Below are 15,400 nucleotides of genomic sequence, written 5' to 3' on the forward strand. Positions count from 1 at the left end.
ACATTATTTTATACTCATGTATTCTCAGTCTCTTTTACCTAACAGGAAATACAAAAGTCTCACTATTCATAAACACAGACATACAAATTCATATGCAGTATACCAGAACCCATTACAATAAACAGGGCATATCATTTAAGCAAAAAAAAAAAAAGTGTTTATTGTGTAAACAAATTTGTATAGTATAATTATTATTTTTTGCTCAGATATAAGAAACGCTATGTAAAACATTACAAAATGTATTAGATATATTACTTCAATAGATTAGCCTTTCAAAAAAAAAAGCCATATCTTTGAATTGGACACTGCATCAGAATAGAAATGGTTCAGGTTCAGAGTTCATCCTTGTCCTGCAACATAAAAAGTAGTTTTATCACTTCACTTTTTTGCAAACAATTTCTCACCTATTCCATGCACTGGGATAGTGACCATCACTGATGTATGTTTTTTTATTATTGTTTTTCAAATAACTAGGTCTCTTATAAATGGCAGTCTACAGTAGTGCTTCTCAAATCACTGCTCAAAGATTCATCGGCCACAGTCCATGATATAGGATTTAAAGAATCACAGTCCGGTATTTAGTGATTAGTCACAAGTCATCCAAAGAATGACAAGAATAAAACGGTGACTAGTGGTAAGACGTTGTTTGAAATGCACTGGTCTTCAGTAGGGCAAGCATCTATCCATTTTAAAAAACATAAATTTTACTTACCGAAAATTTCTTTTTCCTGAAGATTAGAGGCAGTGCTTACACCATAGGGATATCCAATCTGGAGGGAAAAAACAGGCAGGCAAATCTCCAAACATTTTAACCCCTCCCCTAATTACCTCCTTTCCAATAAGTAGCAGCTCCTCCTGATCATCCCCAGACAATACATAAGCCAAATAGCTGCAAAATTACTGAGTTTATTAGAAAAAGGGGCGGGAATTGTAGCACTGCCTCTAATCTTCAGGAAAAAGAAATTTTCGGTAAGTAAAATTTATGTTTTTCCTATCAGATTAGAGGCAGTGCTTACACCATAGGGATATAATAAAGCAGATCCTGAGGGCGGGTTTCAGTTCACTACTGCTTGAAGCACCCTGCGCCCAAAAGCTGCATACTCCGAGGCCAGTATGTCCCACTTGTAGTGTCTTGAGAACGAATGGAGAGAGGACCGAATAGCAGCTGAACAAATTCGAGACGGAGAAGCAGCTGCACGCAGAGCCCATGACGGCGAAACAGCTCTAGTAGAATGTGCCTTTATAGGGCCTGCAAATTCCGTGCTACTCTTAGAATAAGATAACAGAATACAATCCTTCAGCCATCTAGCCAGAGAACTCTTCGAAACCAACATACCTTTTCTTTGTGCCTATGAACAAGACAAACATACTGATATCCTACCGGAAGGATTCCGTAGCTTTTAGATATTGCCAAAGACATATCTTTACGTCTAAGCAGTGAAAATTACTTACCAAGGCATTAGACGGATTCCGACAAACGGTCGGCAAAACCACTTCTCGGTTGACATTGGCAACAGAAAAAACTTTAGTGATACCTGAAGGATCGAGCTTCAGAACCTCCTTGTCCTGATGAAAACCAAAAAGGGAAAATACTCCCGAAGCGCTCGGATCTCACATACTCTTTTAGCTGACGAATAGCCACCAAAAAAAAACAAAAAAAAACGGTATCCAACGAAAACATCTTCAGGGAAACTTCTTCCAATGGTTCAACAGACGGTACTCAAAGCGCGGAAAGGACCAAATTCAGATCCCAGGGAGGACAGGCTTCCCTAACAAAGGGCACCAAACGTGTCAGAGCTCTGAAGAACCTTGAAATCAGAAAATTCGAGGTGAAACATCTGAGGGAGAAGAAACTGATAGCAGAAACATGTAATCTAAATGAAGCAGGTTTAAGACCTTTGCAAATCCCATCTGACGGAAGCATAGAATCTTCTGGATGGACGCGGAAACAGGGTTGACTTCAAACCTACAACACCGCTGAAAAAACTTCCAAATCCTAACGTAGAACCTTGAAGTAGATTCCTTGTAAGATGCCAAAAAATTTTTTTTTATAACTTCAGGATCCAGACCTTTACCCTCTAAAATCTGGAGTTCAGAAACCAGGCCGTCAAACGGAATCTCCGAAGGGCCGGAAGAGGCACCATGGCGTCCTCTAGAATTACTCCTGAAAGAGGAAGCTTCCAAAAGGTGGCCCCCGGAAAGTTCAGGAGAACCGAGAACCAACTTCTTCTTGGCCACCATGGAAGGATTAGGATAACACTTACATTTTCCAGCCTTACTTTTTGAAGTATTCTGGGAAGAAGCACTACTGGCGGGAAGATATATGCCAGGTTGAACTTCCATGGTACTGACAGGGAATCTATGAAATCCGGCCTGTCTGCTGGATTTAGGGATGCAAAACGTCTTGTCTTCCTGTTCACTCTGGATGCCATCAGGACTATCTCTGGAACACCGAAGCGGTCTGTGATGAACTTGAAAGTTCTGCATGACAGGGACCAATCTGCTTGTTTCAAATGATGCCTGCTCAGGGCATCTGCCACCACATTGAACTTTCCTAAAATGTGAACTGCAGAGATTGACATAAGGTGCACTTCTGCCCACAGCATGATTATTGAACAAAGGCTTTCTAATCTTGTTGATCTCGTACCTCCCCGTTTGTTCAAATATGCCACTGTCGTTCGATTGTCTGAACGAATTTGAATATGTTGATCTTTGATGAGAAACTGAAACGCCAAGAGTGCCATCCATACGGCCTTTAATTCCCTGAAGTTCGAGGAACTTCTCATATCCTTCTCTTGCCAGGACTCCTGCTTCTTTATGTCTCCCCGATGGGCCCCCCAGCCCAGCGCAGAGGCGTCTGTTGTTATGATAGTGAAGGACTTCATCCGGACTGACAGACCCTCATGGAGGAATCGAGAAAATGTCCACCACTGCAGACTTTTCAAAGATAGATCGTTAAACCTCATCAGCCCATCTAGGCCGAGATCCTGTCGATACCAGACTTGCAGAATGTTTCTTTGTAGAGGTCTCATTCTGGCTTTTGCCCAACCGACTGCCGGGATTGAGGCTGTAAACAGACCCAGCAAGCACCTGGCTTCTCTGATTGAAAACACACTTTTTTCTCTGAGATTCCGGATTAACCGCTTGATCTTTAGTATCTTCTCTTCTGGCAGGAATAACTTCATCGCGATAGAATCCAAAATTAGACCCAAGAACTGGATCCTTTGAACTGGCACTAGTTCCGATTTGTTGAAATTTATTAGCCAGCCATGCTTTTCCAGCGATTTGATGGCTGTCCCCAGGTCTAACTGTAGTTGAACTTGGGACTCTGCAATGAACAGCCAGTCGTCCAAATATGGAATGACAGCGATGCCCATACCTCTTAGAAAAGCTGAAACTACTACTAGAAGCTTTGTGAATACTCTGGGCGCTGATGACAGGCCGAAAGGCAGTGCTCTGAATTGGTAATGTTTGGTTACCGATTGGCAGCACACCGCAACCGTAGAAAACTTTTGCTGGATTCTGCTATGGGTACATGAAGATAGGCATCTTTCAAATCCAGGGACGCAAACCAACTTTATGGGTGAATAAGCAGAGCAGCTGACTTTACTGTTTCCATGAGGAATTTCTTTTTGATAATCCGCTTGTTTACGGCCTTTAGGTCTAGGATAGGTCTGAACGAACCATCTGGTTTTGGCACCAAATAAAGTCTTGAATAGGTGCCTTGATGTCTTTCCTTTAGAGGAACTTCTTCCACCACTCTTTTTAGTAACAGAGTCGATACTTCCCGCATCAGAGGGAGTTCCATATCTAGAGAATGAATCTCGGAACATAGAAACATGTTCTTTGGGGCTTGTGATAATTCTAGAGCGTATCCGTGCTCCATCACTGTAAGGACCCAGCGATCCGATGTTGTCTCTTTCCAGTGCTCTAGGAAGTGACTCAACCTTCCACCTACAGGCCTGGCGTCATCATTTTTTATTTCTCTTGGCAGTAAACCTTTCCTTCTTCCTATAATCAAAGGCTCTTTTCTGTTGACCCTTGAAATAGTTTCTACGAAAGGAACTTCTAAATGAGGGAAGTGTCTCTGCGTTACGGCTTCTAAACTGCTTCCTATATGATACTGGTAAAGCTTTCCTTCCTTCCTTCATCTGTTTCAGCAACTCATCCAGTTATGAACCGAAAAGTCTACCTGGTTCAAAAGACAGTTCACACAGTGAATTATTAGATGCCGCATCTGCTGACCAATTTCTAAGCCAAAGCGCTCTTCTGGCGACTGTTGAAATACCTATATTCTTGGCCGATAATTTCAGGCTTTCTGCAGAGGCATCCACTAAAAAAAAAAATCAGATGCCATACTGATATTTTTTAATAGCTTTAACGGGTCTTCCTTAGCTTCTCCCGTATATACCTTTTCTAGTTCTTCCAACCAAGTTTATGGGCCTTGGTAACGGATGACCCCGTAATCAAAGCTTTAGCTTGGGCTGCAGAAGAGATGAACAACATCTTTAAGGAGGAGTCCATGCGTTTATCCATGACCTCCTTGAGCCCGCTTGAATCTCCAATTGGTAATGTAGTCTTCTTACCTATTTGAGCAATAGGAACGCCCATTACAGGGATAGTATCCAGCTTACAGTCTTGTTCCGCTTCTATGGAAAAGAGAGATTTAAAAACTGTCTAGCCAATAAACAGCATGTGACTTGGGAATTTTCCAATCTTTTAAATCAACTCCCCAATCTGTGGGTGAAAAAGAAACCTATTGGACTTCTACCCTGTTCCTCAAGTTCAAATGCCACTGCACTTCTTTAATCAATACCCCAAATGGATTCTACTGGGAATGCAGATTCCTCATTTGATGAGACACTGCTGAATTATCGCCATACTCAGAACCACTAGTTCCAAACTAGAATCGGAACTTCCCAAGATCTTAGGCTTTTGTTAGCATGTATAACAATCTGAGAATCCTGGGCAACCGAAGCCTGGATTGTCTGTAATGCTGCTGACCACATATCCACAACTGTTTGCTGCATACTTTGTTGCAACCAGCTGATAAAGTGGACATTTCTGTTCTTTGTGCTTCCTCTGAAGCTTCTTTGAACACACAGAGCAAAGTTTCCTTTTTACAACCATCTGGCATAAGATGGCCACACACAGAGCACATTAAATGCTTGGCTAGATGTACATTTCCCCTTCTCAGCAACTTTATCCAAATTTTCAGGATTATATACTGGGAACAGAACAAACAAGGGAAAATAAACAAAACTTTTCCCTAAAGATTCAGGCTAGAACCATTTAAATAAAAACTAATCAGTCTTACCTTAAATGGCCTGAGAGTGTGTTGGAGGGCAGGTGAGAAACACACTTTGCAACCGTTCTGAGAGCTCCTGGCAAACAGAGGTTGCTGCTGGTAATGCTCCTTTTAAGTCCTGTAACCAAACAAAAACGCCAAGTTCAAATTTGGCGCCTGAATCCAGGTTCGCATTGCGCATGTGCATAGCGCTCTGCGACTCCCTGGTGGAACGCAACGCAACCTGTGTGTGCGTTCCACCGACAGGACCTCCCAGCCGACGCACGCCTGCGTCCTTCGTCAGACCGGCACCTGGCACGGCAAGAGACGGAATAAATTCTGAGGGACCACGCCGTCCGGCGTGTTAAACGCTACTTACCCGAACATCAAGGAAGCAGAGCCTCCCGAGCCTCAGCCCTTCTCACCTGCTTCCTGGAGAACATTCCTGCATAACCTCCCCTGCCGAAGGCAGGCAAAGAACTGGGGATGATCAGGAGGAGCTGCTACTTATTGGAAAGGAGGTAATTAGGGGAGGGGTTAAAATGTTTGGAGATTTGCCTGCCTGTTTTTTCCCTCCAGATTGGATATCCCTATGGTGTAAGCACTGCCTCTAATCTGATAGGAAAAACGGAATAGAAAAATTGCATCATGTAGTGCAGCAATGATTTTAAGGAAGCACCTGCACAGGGGTTATTTACAAAGGTGACAGGACCAATAATCTTGAAATGGATTTATGCATTTGCTGCTATTTCTGCCAACAGAAAAACATTGATTCTCGAAGGATTCTTTTCGAGACATTTAACCAAAACCAGGTGTCACTATGACAGCCTGCTACCACTGTATTGCTAATGCAGATTAGCAATATCAATTTCATCAATATTTGGACAGCACTGATTGTCTGGATGGCATTGAAGCATAGAGCATGCCAGCTGAGATGCTTAGACAATCAATGATGTCCAAATATGGATGAGATTGACACTGGTACTGTGGAAGCACAATTTCAGCAAGCAGGGTCTGGACTGCGAAAGCCCTGGGGGTATCAAATGTTTTGACATAGATCCTAGGGAGAGCACTCACAGCATTCTAGTAGCATATCAAAGGGATGCATTTGAAACTACAATGGGTCATTTTAGGCAACAACACATGTTAGGAACATGATATTTTACAAAATAATGAGTGCAGAAAAAAAGATGTACGCACCTCATTTCTCTGGCATTGACACGGGAAGAGGTGATCATGTGACAGCTCTACACGTTCCATACCATCTCTTATTTTAGGCTCATTAATCTGTAATCTTGCATAAGCCTACACAGGGAAAAAAAATTAACTGGACTAAAATAAAATCGGAGTTTACAAGTGTTACATAAAAACTAGCATGTGACCTTGTAATACTGAGAGAGAATATAAGAAGGAATGTGTTCTTTGGTTTTTAGTTAGAAATTAATTCTTCAAAACCATGTTAATCTGATACGTCTAAAGAAAGAAAGAAAAGCTTTAATACCTTTGTAAAACCTTTCTATTACAATAAAGAAGTTTAATAAACCAATGTGTACCTATATTTAGAAATACTAGCAATGGAGGGCACCAGAGCACTCCTGGCTCCATGACCACCTAAGGCACTTTGTAGTGGTTGTGATGCATGGAATGTTCCTTTAATATACTCATTTAATAAGGCCTATCAAAACGTTTAGCTCCGGTCCCATGAGACTCTTAATCCAGCACTGGATTAGAGTAACCATTTTAGCACAAAACAATGGATATGTTTTGCAACTCTCTCCACTACATGTGAATTGTTAAAGACCTGTTGTGGAAAAGCCTATATGTGCAATAAGTACAATGTTCTTTAAGTGTGATTTGCGTGGTGGGAATTGTTAAATAAGTTCTGTGCAGTAAATCTTTATTGTTATATTGTACTAGGCAACTGCCTTTATGTTTCTATGCAGGGTAGCTATGGTTAAAGGCACAATCAGGGCACCATAAGTTTATCACAGTTTAGTTACGGTGTCAGGAGGTTCTCGAAACTTGAGGGAGTTGCGGATGGCTCTCAGCCAATTGCTAGCTCCCCATTCACAAAAAAACTGTTAGAGAAAGAACATGGTTTGACTTCTAACTTGAGAGTCCACCAAGCACCACTCCCCTCTTCCTTTCAACTACTTGCTTACGAGTGTCATGCAGGATATGGCCATCTCTCTCCCTTGTGATATTAATTCTGGTGCAGCATGCTATACCCACACAAACACTCATAATGGTTTGGGGGCCCATCAATCTGGGGTCATTACTGACACAACTCCAAGTGTTCATGCAGAGTTGTGTCACTCCTGCATTTTTCCCAAGACTGTACTTCCCAAGACTTCCCAAGAGTGTACCTGAAGAGTCAAGTCTTTCTTCAGTTTTTATGCAACTTGGAATACACACCAAGTATTGGTTGGGTCACTCTGGCGTCATGGTTACATGAAGTCTGCTCCTAGTTGCTATCATACCATTTGGCGCACAGGAATGATTCAAACCAATACAATTTCACTTTTGATTATGTCTGCCAAATGCCAGGTGCTCTTTTGTGGTTATTGCTGACTCAATAGTGCATTTCTTTTCAGTTCTGGTTTGTGATTTTGACCTTGGATAGTTTATCATTTTTTCTGATCTCTGTGCTCAAGACTTTTGGTTTGCGTATTCCGTTTATCCTGTCTTCTACTGCCCTCGATCTTGACTTGCTCTTTGATTATCCTTACCATTAAAAATGGACATTATAGGCACCGAGCCCACATCATCTCACTGAAGTTATCTGAGTGCAGTGCCTCTGTTTCCCTTAACCCTGCAATTATAATTATTGCAGTTATTGAGATTCTGAAATAATTACCTTGCAGGGTTAACTCCACCTCTAGTGGCTGTCTACTAGACAGCAACAAGAGGTGCATCCAGATCCTTAAAGGACTTTTGGTCCGCTAACTGAAACTTTGCATGAGGACATCCAACATCAGCTAAACCCCCATGGGAAAGCATTGGATTATTAGGTACATTAGGTCCGTCCAACGGATGACATCAGCAAAGGAGGAGCGGAGGCAAAGCCTGAACCACCCTGAGGGACAATGGTGCTCAAATCAAGTAAGTAACAAAAGAGTAATTAACCCTTTATCAACTGCGGGGAAGGGGGGAGGGAAGCGAGGACAGGGGGTCCAGAGGGTTCTATAGTGCTAGGAATACACTATAGTTTCCCTTTAAATCCAGCCTTTTTAAGCACACTTATTATTGTCAATTTATGCTGTGTTTCTAGTGGGTTTTGGTTTGGGTGTCAGGGTCTTCACCTGCTGTGTTAAGGAGCTTTCATTCTCTTTCCTGAACCAAGTCTTGCAGGGTCAGCTCATTCACTGAGAGTGTCAGCTGATCATTCTCAACCAATGAACTTGCACTGCATTGCCATACTTAACTATGGCACAGAACTTCTGGTTGGTCTGATGGCTGTAGAGGAGGCAAGAAGTGGTTCCATGGTGACCCAAGGTAAGAAGTCAAATAATTCTAAAAACACATTGTCTACTTAGATTTGTGGTCACCAGGGCACTATTGGCACTATAACAACCACAACACACTATTGTGGTTATGGTGTTTGGAGTTTTCTTTTAACATGGCTCCAAATCACTCTTCCACTACCTTAAGCGAGAAGGCTATCAGGTACAGCCAGTAATTAATAGTGCAATAATTAAACAATCCAATATCAGAAATTGTGAAAAATGATACAAAGTATAATAATGCGGTCTTATCCTATTGTAAGCTTGTTCATTGAGGGTCCACATTCATTTCTTCTTCCTATTAACATTTGTAATAGTTTGTTAATTGCCGTATATCGCCATATTAAAACTAAAGAACTGTGTAATATGTTGGCACTGTATAAATGCCAAATAATAATAATAATAATAATAAAAATCCTATTTAGAACTAGAAGAACTAGGGGTTCTTCTTATCCAAGAGGTAACACCATTTGCACTCTTTGCTGATCAGTAATTTTTCTGTTAGCAATTGAGACTTCAAGGATAGAGTACATGCAAATTACAGACATTTAATTATGACATTGTAAATTGCTTTGCTGCATGTGATTTATGGTTGTCATAAATAAGCAAGATATTCATCCTTGCCAAAGAGGTTGCTTTCAAAGAAAGCCTCGACTACAATTGGCCTCGATGACGATAACACTATAAAACTGAAGGTTTAGGCAATAAACATCTTAATATGTGTTAAATATTAAATATTTCAAGGTAACATTCTACTTGGATTGTAAAATCAGTTTTAAAAAAACAAATCACAATTGTAAACTGGTAGATGGAAACTTAGTAAGCAAAAAATATCAAACCTAAAAGTCCACTTTCGTAGATATCAAGGACTGGACTCTGTGACACTAGATTGCAGGCAATAGATTGTTTTCAAATTGCAGAAGGTGAATAGTTTTGGTCAATTAGGGTCTCCATAAGAGCGAGGGAGGGGCAGAGTTTTTGTAAACATTTGCCATCCATGGTGCACAAAATAAGGGGTGGGAGAATTGCTGATAAAAGAGATGGGTGAATGCTACAACTTGTAAAAAAGATAAACTGATCAAGCTTGAAATTTTAGGCTCATTTTGAGATGACGAACATACCAAATCTTTGCTCGGGAAATACATGAGATTGTCTAGTCAGGAATTTCACAAACTGCAAGCACTAGCCAATAAAAGTCAGAAGAAAATGCTATGAACTGGAGCCCTTAACCTACAGAATATTACAATCGGCAAGAAAAAAAAAAAAAAAGAAAGAAAAAGGGAAGGGAAGAGAGAGATGGGAAATGTAACAATTTGGCAAAGGTTATCAAGTATGCAATAATTTTGTAAAAAGTTATAATACAAACAAATCATATGACCTGATGCATTCAAAGAGTGGAGACTAAAACTAATTAATTTTTCATCTTGTAACTAAATGGACTATACACAGTGACAGCACGTTGACAAGGTAAGAGAAATGTATGTGTTTTTTTGTACGTTAGTTTGTTTGTTTCCCACCCCCCACACATGCTTCTCCTTCGATATTTGCACAGGAACGGACTCAAATAAGCACCATCAATAATATATAGAGGCCTACTGCCTACAATGTAAACTCTATTCCTTGGTCAATAATGGTCAGGTTTGCCACCTGCTCTAAATTAGATGACACTGGCTACTGAACTTGGCAGAATATGATGCAATTTTGCAATCTAGAATTATAGGCTGCTGTATAATGGTCATTAATTAAATAGTTTACTCTTCAATCTATAAGAAAACAATTCAGCAGATTTTAGCAGTAAGCATAAAACTTAATGCAACACAATTGAGGGAAACGATCACAAAAAAGTCATTAAAATGTAATTAAACTAGAAGGGCATTTCATTTAGAAACTCATTATTGACCAATAATCCTATTACTCTTCTGGCATAGAACTGGGAAATTAGAAAAGCATGTTTTGTCACCACCTTACTTTCTATATAAAATGAATATACCTTTAAAACATTTTAGGAGAGAGTTCTTTCTCTGTGATCTTACTCTGTAGGCAATTTGTGCCAATATTGATTAGAATCAGTTAATATATTACGCTTATCATGCACACATAATTAAAAATAAGCAATGCTGGAATCTTTATAATGTCAAAAGATCAAATCCCGTGATATGACATATCTACATGGGGTTTATCTGTGCACAGTAGTCTAGATAAGATCTATGTAATGCTATATAGTTTTAGCTGCAAGTTAAACTTGTTTTTAGATATATGCTAAAGAACAAGGATTTAGATAAAATCAAAATAAGAATACTGTACACAGATCCTTACCTAGTATACACAGTCAACACATTTTCATAGTTTGAATTCTTGATTTACACATGCCTACCAATTTTCCAGTTTTTGTAGATCATACACACATATTTACTGTATGACTTTGATTACCCGGTATGTTGTTATGCCCAACAATTGTGTAAATATGGATTTATTTTAGAATTTGACTTTTTAATTTTTTTACCCAAACTCATTTACGTGAATTGTTCTGTGAATTTGGCATGTGGCCCCTAGATATTGGTTTTAATAAGATGATTACAGGTTTACAACAAACTACAACAACAAAATGTTACATATAAGAAAATGATCTCTCTATTTCTTTAGATTGCAAGAAAAGATATAGGCTTCTTATAAATCCATGTCATTAAAATTATGGCATTGCACTGCACGGGCAAGAAATTAACCTCAAATGTATTCTCTATACAAGTGTGTCCAGGCAGAGCCTAGGCTTTGATTGATCTGGAACTGTATCTCAGTGGCATGTGTTCCGTAGACACACTGGGCTTTACTATTCCTCACGCTGTGGAGCAGACTAGTTGGAGTTAAGCACTTTACCATCGGACATGGATTAACTTAACTAGATCACTACAAAGTGACTGTTTAGTCCTCAGGGACATACTTACTTGGAATAGTTTAAAATAATAGCAGAACACGTGCTCTCCCATGAGATTATTCCTTGCATACTCTTGTCCCGCTTTGGCAATTTTTTGGGCCTGTGTTGAAGAAAATATTTAGATGAATGCAGAGCATTTTATTTAATGTTCAAACTTTTCTTAAAGCATGTGCATCATAATTAAAGGTCTATAATTTCCATGTACTCTATCCTTGCAATAGTACTAAGAAGATCAATACCAATATTGCACCAATGCAAAGCATGTTTTATTATAAACTAAAGAACATTCAGTAAATTGATTTTTAATGAGAACATATTCCGAATAATAAAAAGGACATGGAAATATCCATTTGCTTTCTCTCTTCAAAGCTGTGATTAGTTAAAATAAAATACAAAATAAAAATAATATAGGATATTAACTCATTTAAAATAGTTCACAAAAAGAACTAAATAAATTCTAGGAAATCTAAGTGCATTTATTTATATAAGAAAGAGAGGTTGAAACGATGGAAGACAATACATTGTTTAAGTATTGCAAGTTGGAAATTAGAATAAAATAGCTTTATTCTTACCTTGGTGTTCAGAATATAATTATGCCCTTTATTCTTACTACAGTTTTTGTATTTTCTACATTTTCAACTTGTGTAAATATTGGGAGTAGTTTATAATACGGCTCTTATTTCAAAAAGTACCCTTATTTGAAATGATAGTTAAAATGTACGAGGCTTAAATTGTGCATTTTAAACCTTTGTACAACCACAGCTCATTGTAGTGGTTACCTGTGCACCTTTAACAAATATATAGAGAATGTACATATAAAAACTATTTAAAACATTTCAAAAACATTTTTTTTTTTTTTTAACATACTATTGAATTGGCCTGATCCATTTATTTTAAAAACTTTACTTCAGGGCCATCCAAAAATCAATGTGAACAACATGTCTTGCATGTTAGACCAGGGCAGATCAAGTGTTTATTTTATAAGATACAACAGAAATTTATAAACCTGAATAAATTTTTTTTTACCGATAATTACGAATGTCTCCAGTTACAAGTTCATACCCAAAATGCTCATACCTAATGTAAATAAAGATCTAATCAGATGAATTAATTATTTCTCAAATATTTAAATTGAGGAAGGCAGCCAACCCATCTGAGGTCTATAAACCTCCAATCCCCCAGTCAATCACTGGTTTAGTGAATAGATCCCATAATACATAATTTATGTGTTTTAGAGGATGTTCACAATTTTTCGTATTTCTACTTGTTTTCAGGTGTAATTTTCTTGCGAATTTGTTTCTCTAGATCAAGCAGCTTTCGATAGAGCACATCACTGCTTTCTTCATCAACGTCCATCTTATACGATTGAACATAATTGTTACCCAGGCCAGATGTGCAGCTGTGATATTTTGCACGCGAGTCCAGAGATTCGGTCTTCCTACTAAACAGCCATAGCAGGGCTTCAGCACCATTGTATGGGGAGATAGTGAATTAGTTTGTGAACAAACGGATCAGCCACATAATGGGCATTATAAACATCCAGAAGAAAGGTGGTAATATCCCGTATGTGAGATTAGTCATAACAAGACCCGGACACACCACGCTGGAATACATGCCCTGCTTGTTGTAATGTTTATTTAAAGCAACGCTCAACAGATCAGTAGCATATTTGGAGGAGCTGTAGGATTCCTGGCCTTGAGAATACTAATAATCTGTTAGACTGAAGGCAGACCTTCTTGCATTGCTAGAAGATGTCCAGATGACTTGGGAAGGATTGTTTACATTACATAAAAGAGGCTCAATTTCTTTAATCAGAATATAGTGGCCGAAAACATTGGTCTCAAAAACCTCTTGTAAACCATCTTCAGTCACCCTGTCCTCCTGTGTCAGGAGCCCCTCGCCTGTGGCAAACATACTGATGACATTCCTGGAGAACAAACCAGTGATGAAAGCTTTGAAGCAAATCCTCGGATTGGGCATTATTCCAGCATTTTCCATTGTGGTTATCCGAGAGCGCATTTCTGGTATTGATTCTAGTGTATTTGACCTTGGCTTTCCTTCTGACTATCCAATCTCTGTATTCCATGACCTTTGGCTTGGCTCCTGACTATTCTGACTTCTATATTCCTTGACCCTTGGCTTTCTCATTGTTTCCGTGATTTCTGCGTTCTTATCCATATCCTGTCTTGTGGTTTTTTCTTTTATACGTTAAATCCGGCCATTCTAAGGCCCGGTAATACGTCTTAGGGTTTTCTTTTATTTTTACTAAAAGGACCACTATAGGCACCCAGACGACTTCAGCTCAATGAAGTGGTCTGGGTGCGAGGTCCCTCTAGTTTTAACCCTGCAGCTGAAAACATAGCAGTTTCAGAGAAACGGAGGGTAAATACACTGAGGGTTAATCCAGCCTCTAGTGGCTGTCTCACTGACAGCCACTAGAGGCCGCTTACACGATTCTCACTGTGAAAATCACAGTGAGAAGACGCTGACGTCCATAGGAAAGCATTGAGTAATGCTTTCCTATGGGCGGTTTGAATGCGCACGCATGTGCTTTCAGTGCCGATGTCGGCAGGAGGAAGAGAGGTCACCAGCGCCGAGGGAGCCCGGCGCTGGAGAAAGGTAAGTGGCTGAAGGGGTTTTAACTCCTTTGCAAAGCGGGAGGGGGGCATGAAGGTGGGGGGACCTAAGGACTACATAATGCCAGGAAAACAAGTTTGTTTTTCTAGCACTATAGTGCTCCTTTAAGTTCTGCGTGTTGGGCATCAGCTATTCCTGACAGTAACACTGTTATATGTCAAATATCTGAATCACACCTCAAATGTACATATTTTTGTTTTAAGTAGACAACCCAGGGTATTCAATATGGGGTATGTCCAGTCTTTTTTAGTAGCCACTTAGTCACAAACACTGGCCAAAGTTAGCATTTATATTTGTTTGTGTGTTAAAATGCAAAAAACAATTATGAACGCTAACTTTGGCAAGTGTTTGTAACCAAGTGGCTACTAAAAAAGACTGAACATACCCCATTTGCAATACATTCAGTTGTCTTCTTTTGCGAATGATATGCCATCATGGGGGTAATTCTCATTCCTGGGATACCATACGCTCTCAAAAGCAACATAACAATCTGGCAAATTTCAATGTGAAAATCAGGTAAATAATAAGGACGGCATAGGCGTGCGCACGGGGTGTGCCGGGTGTGCCTGGGCACACCCTAATCCCCGCGGCACGCCTATGTATGGAGACCGGCAGGGGAGATCTCGGGATCTCCCCTGTCGGCTCATGCAGAGCCGGCGCTATCCGAGCGCCGGCTCTGCTCTAAGCCTCCCTCCCCACTGGCCCACAGGCAGGGAGGGAGGCAGGAGAGGACAAGGGGAGCTCTTGCCAGCAGCTCCGCCGGGTCCTCTCGCGGGATTCTGAGCGTTGGCAACGCTCAGATCTCGCGAGAGTGAACTCTAGCCTGCAGGGGCTAGAGTTCACTCTCCACTGGACCACCAGGGAAGGCAGCAGCAGAAATGATCCCCCCTCCCAAGCATAATGTAAGAAGGGAGGGGGGATATTAAGAAATCTGCCCCCACCTCCACTGGACCACCAGGGAAGGAAGCAGCAGCAAGGTCCCCCCTCCCTACATAAGGTAAGAAGAGAGGGGGGATATTTACCAAACGGCCCCCACACAAT

At 40.2% G+C, this 15,400-nt stretch overlaps 1 protein-coding gene and 1 pseudogene across 1 annotated transcript in view; both read right to left on the reverse strand.

Annotated features, from left to right (window-relative positions):
* Positions 1–200: 200 nt before the first annotated feature.
* POGLUT2 (protein O-glucosyltransferase 2) overlaps positions 201–15,400 on the reverse strand; it is a 66,676-nt gene continuing 51,476 nt past the window's right edge. Inside the window, exons 8-10 of the mRNA XM_063459956.1 lie at positions 11,733–11,822; positions 6,488–6,592; positions 201–350 (exon numbers count right to left, since the gene is read on the reverse strand). Of these exons, the coding sequence (XP_063316026.1) occupies positions 333–350; positions 6,488–6,592; positions 11,733–11,822 (213 nt within the window). The 3' untranslated portion in view covers positions 201–332. The remainder of the gene's footprint in view (positions 351–6,487; positions 6,593–11,732; positions 11,823–15,400) is intronic.
* On the reverse strand, positions 12,620–13,708 carry LOC134615445 (3-keto-steroid reductase/17-beta-hydroxysteroid dehydrogenase 7-like; annotated as a pseudogene).

The sequence above is a fragment of the Pelobates fuscus genome, chromosome 1 (assembly GCF_036172605.1).
Source record: "Pelobates fuscus isolate aPelFus1 chromosome 1, aPelFus1.pri, whole genome shotgun sequence".
NCBI classification, from domain to species: domain Eukaryota; kingdom Metazoa; phylum Chordata; class Amphibia; order Anura; family Pelobatidae; genus Pelobates; species Pelobates fuscus.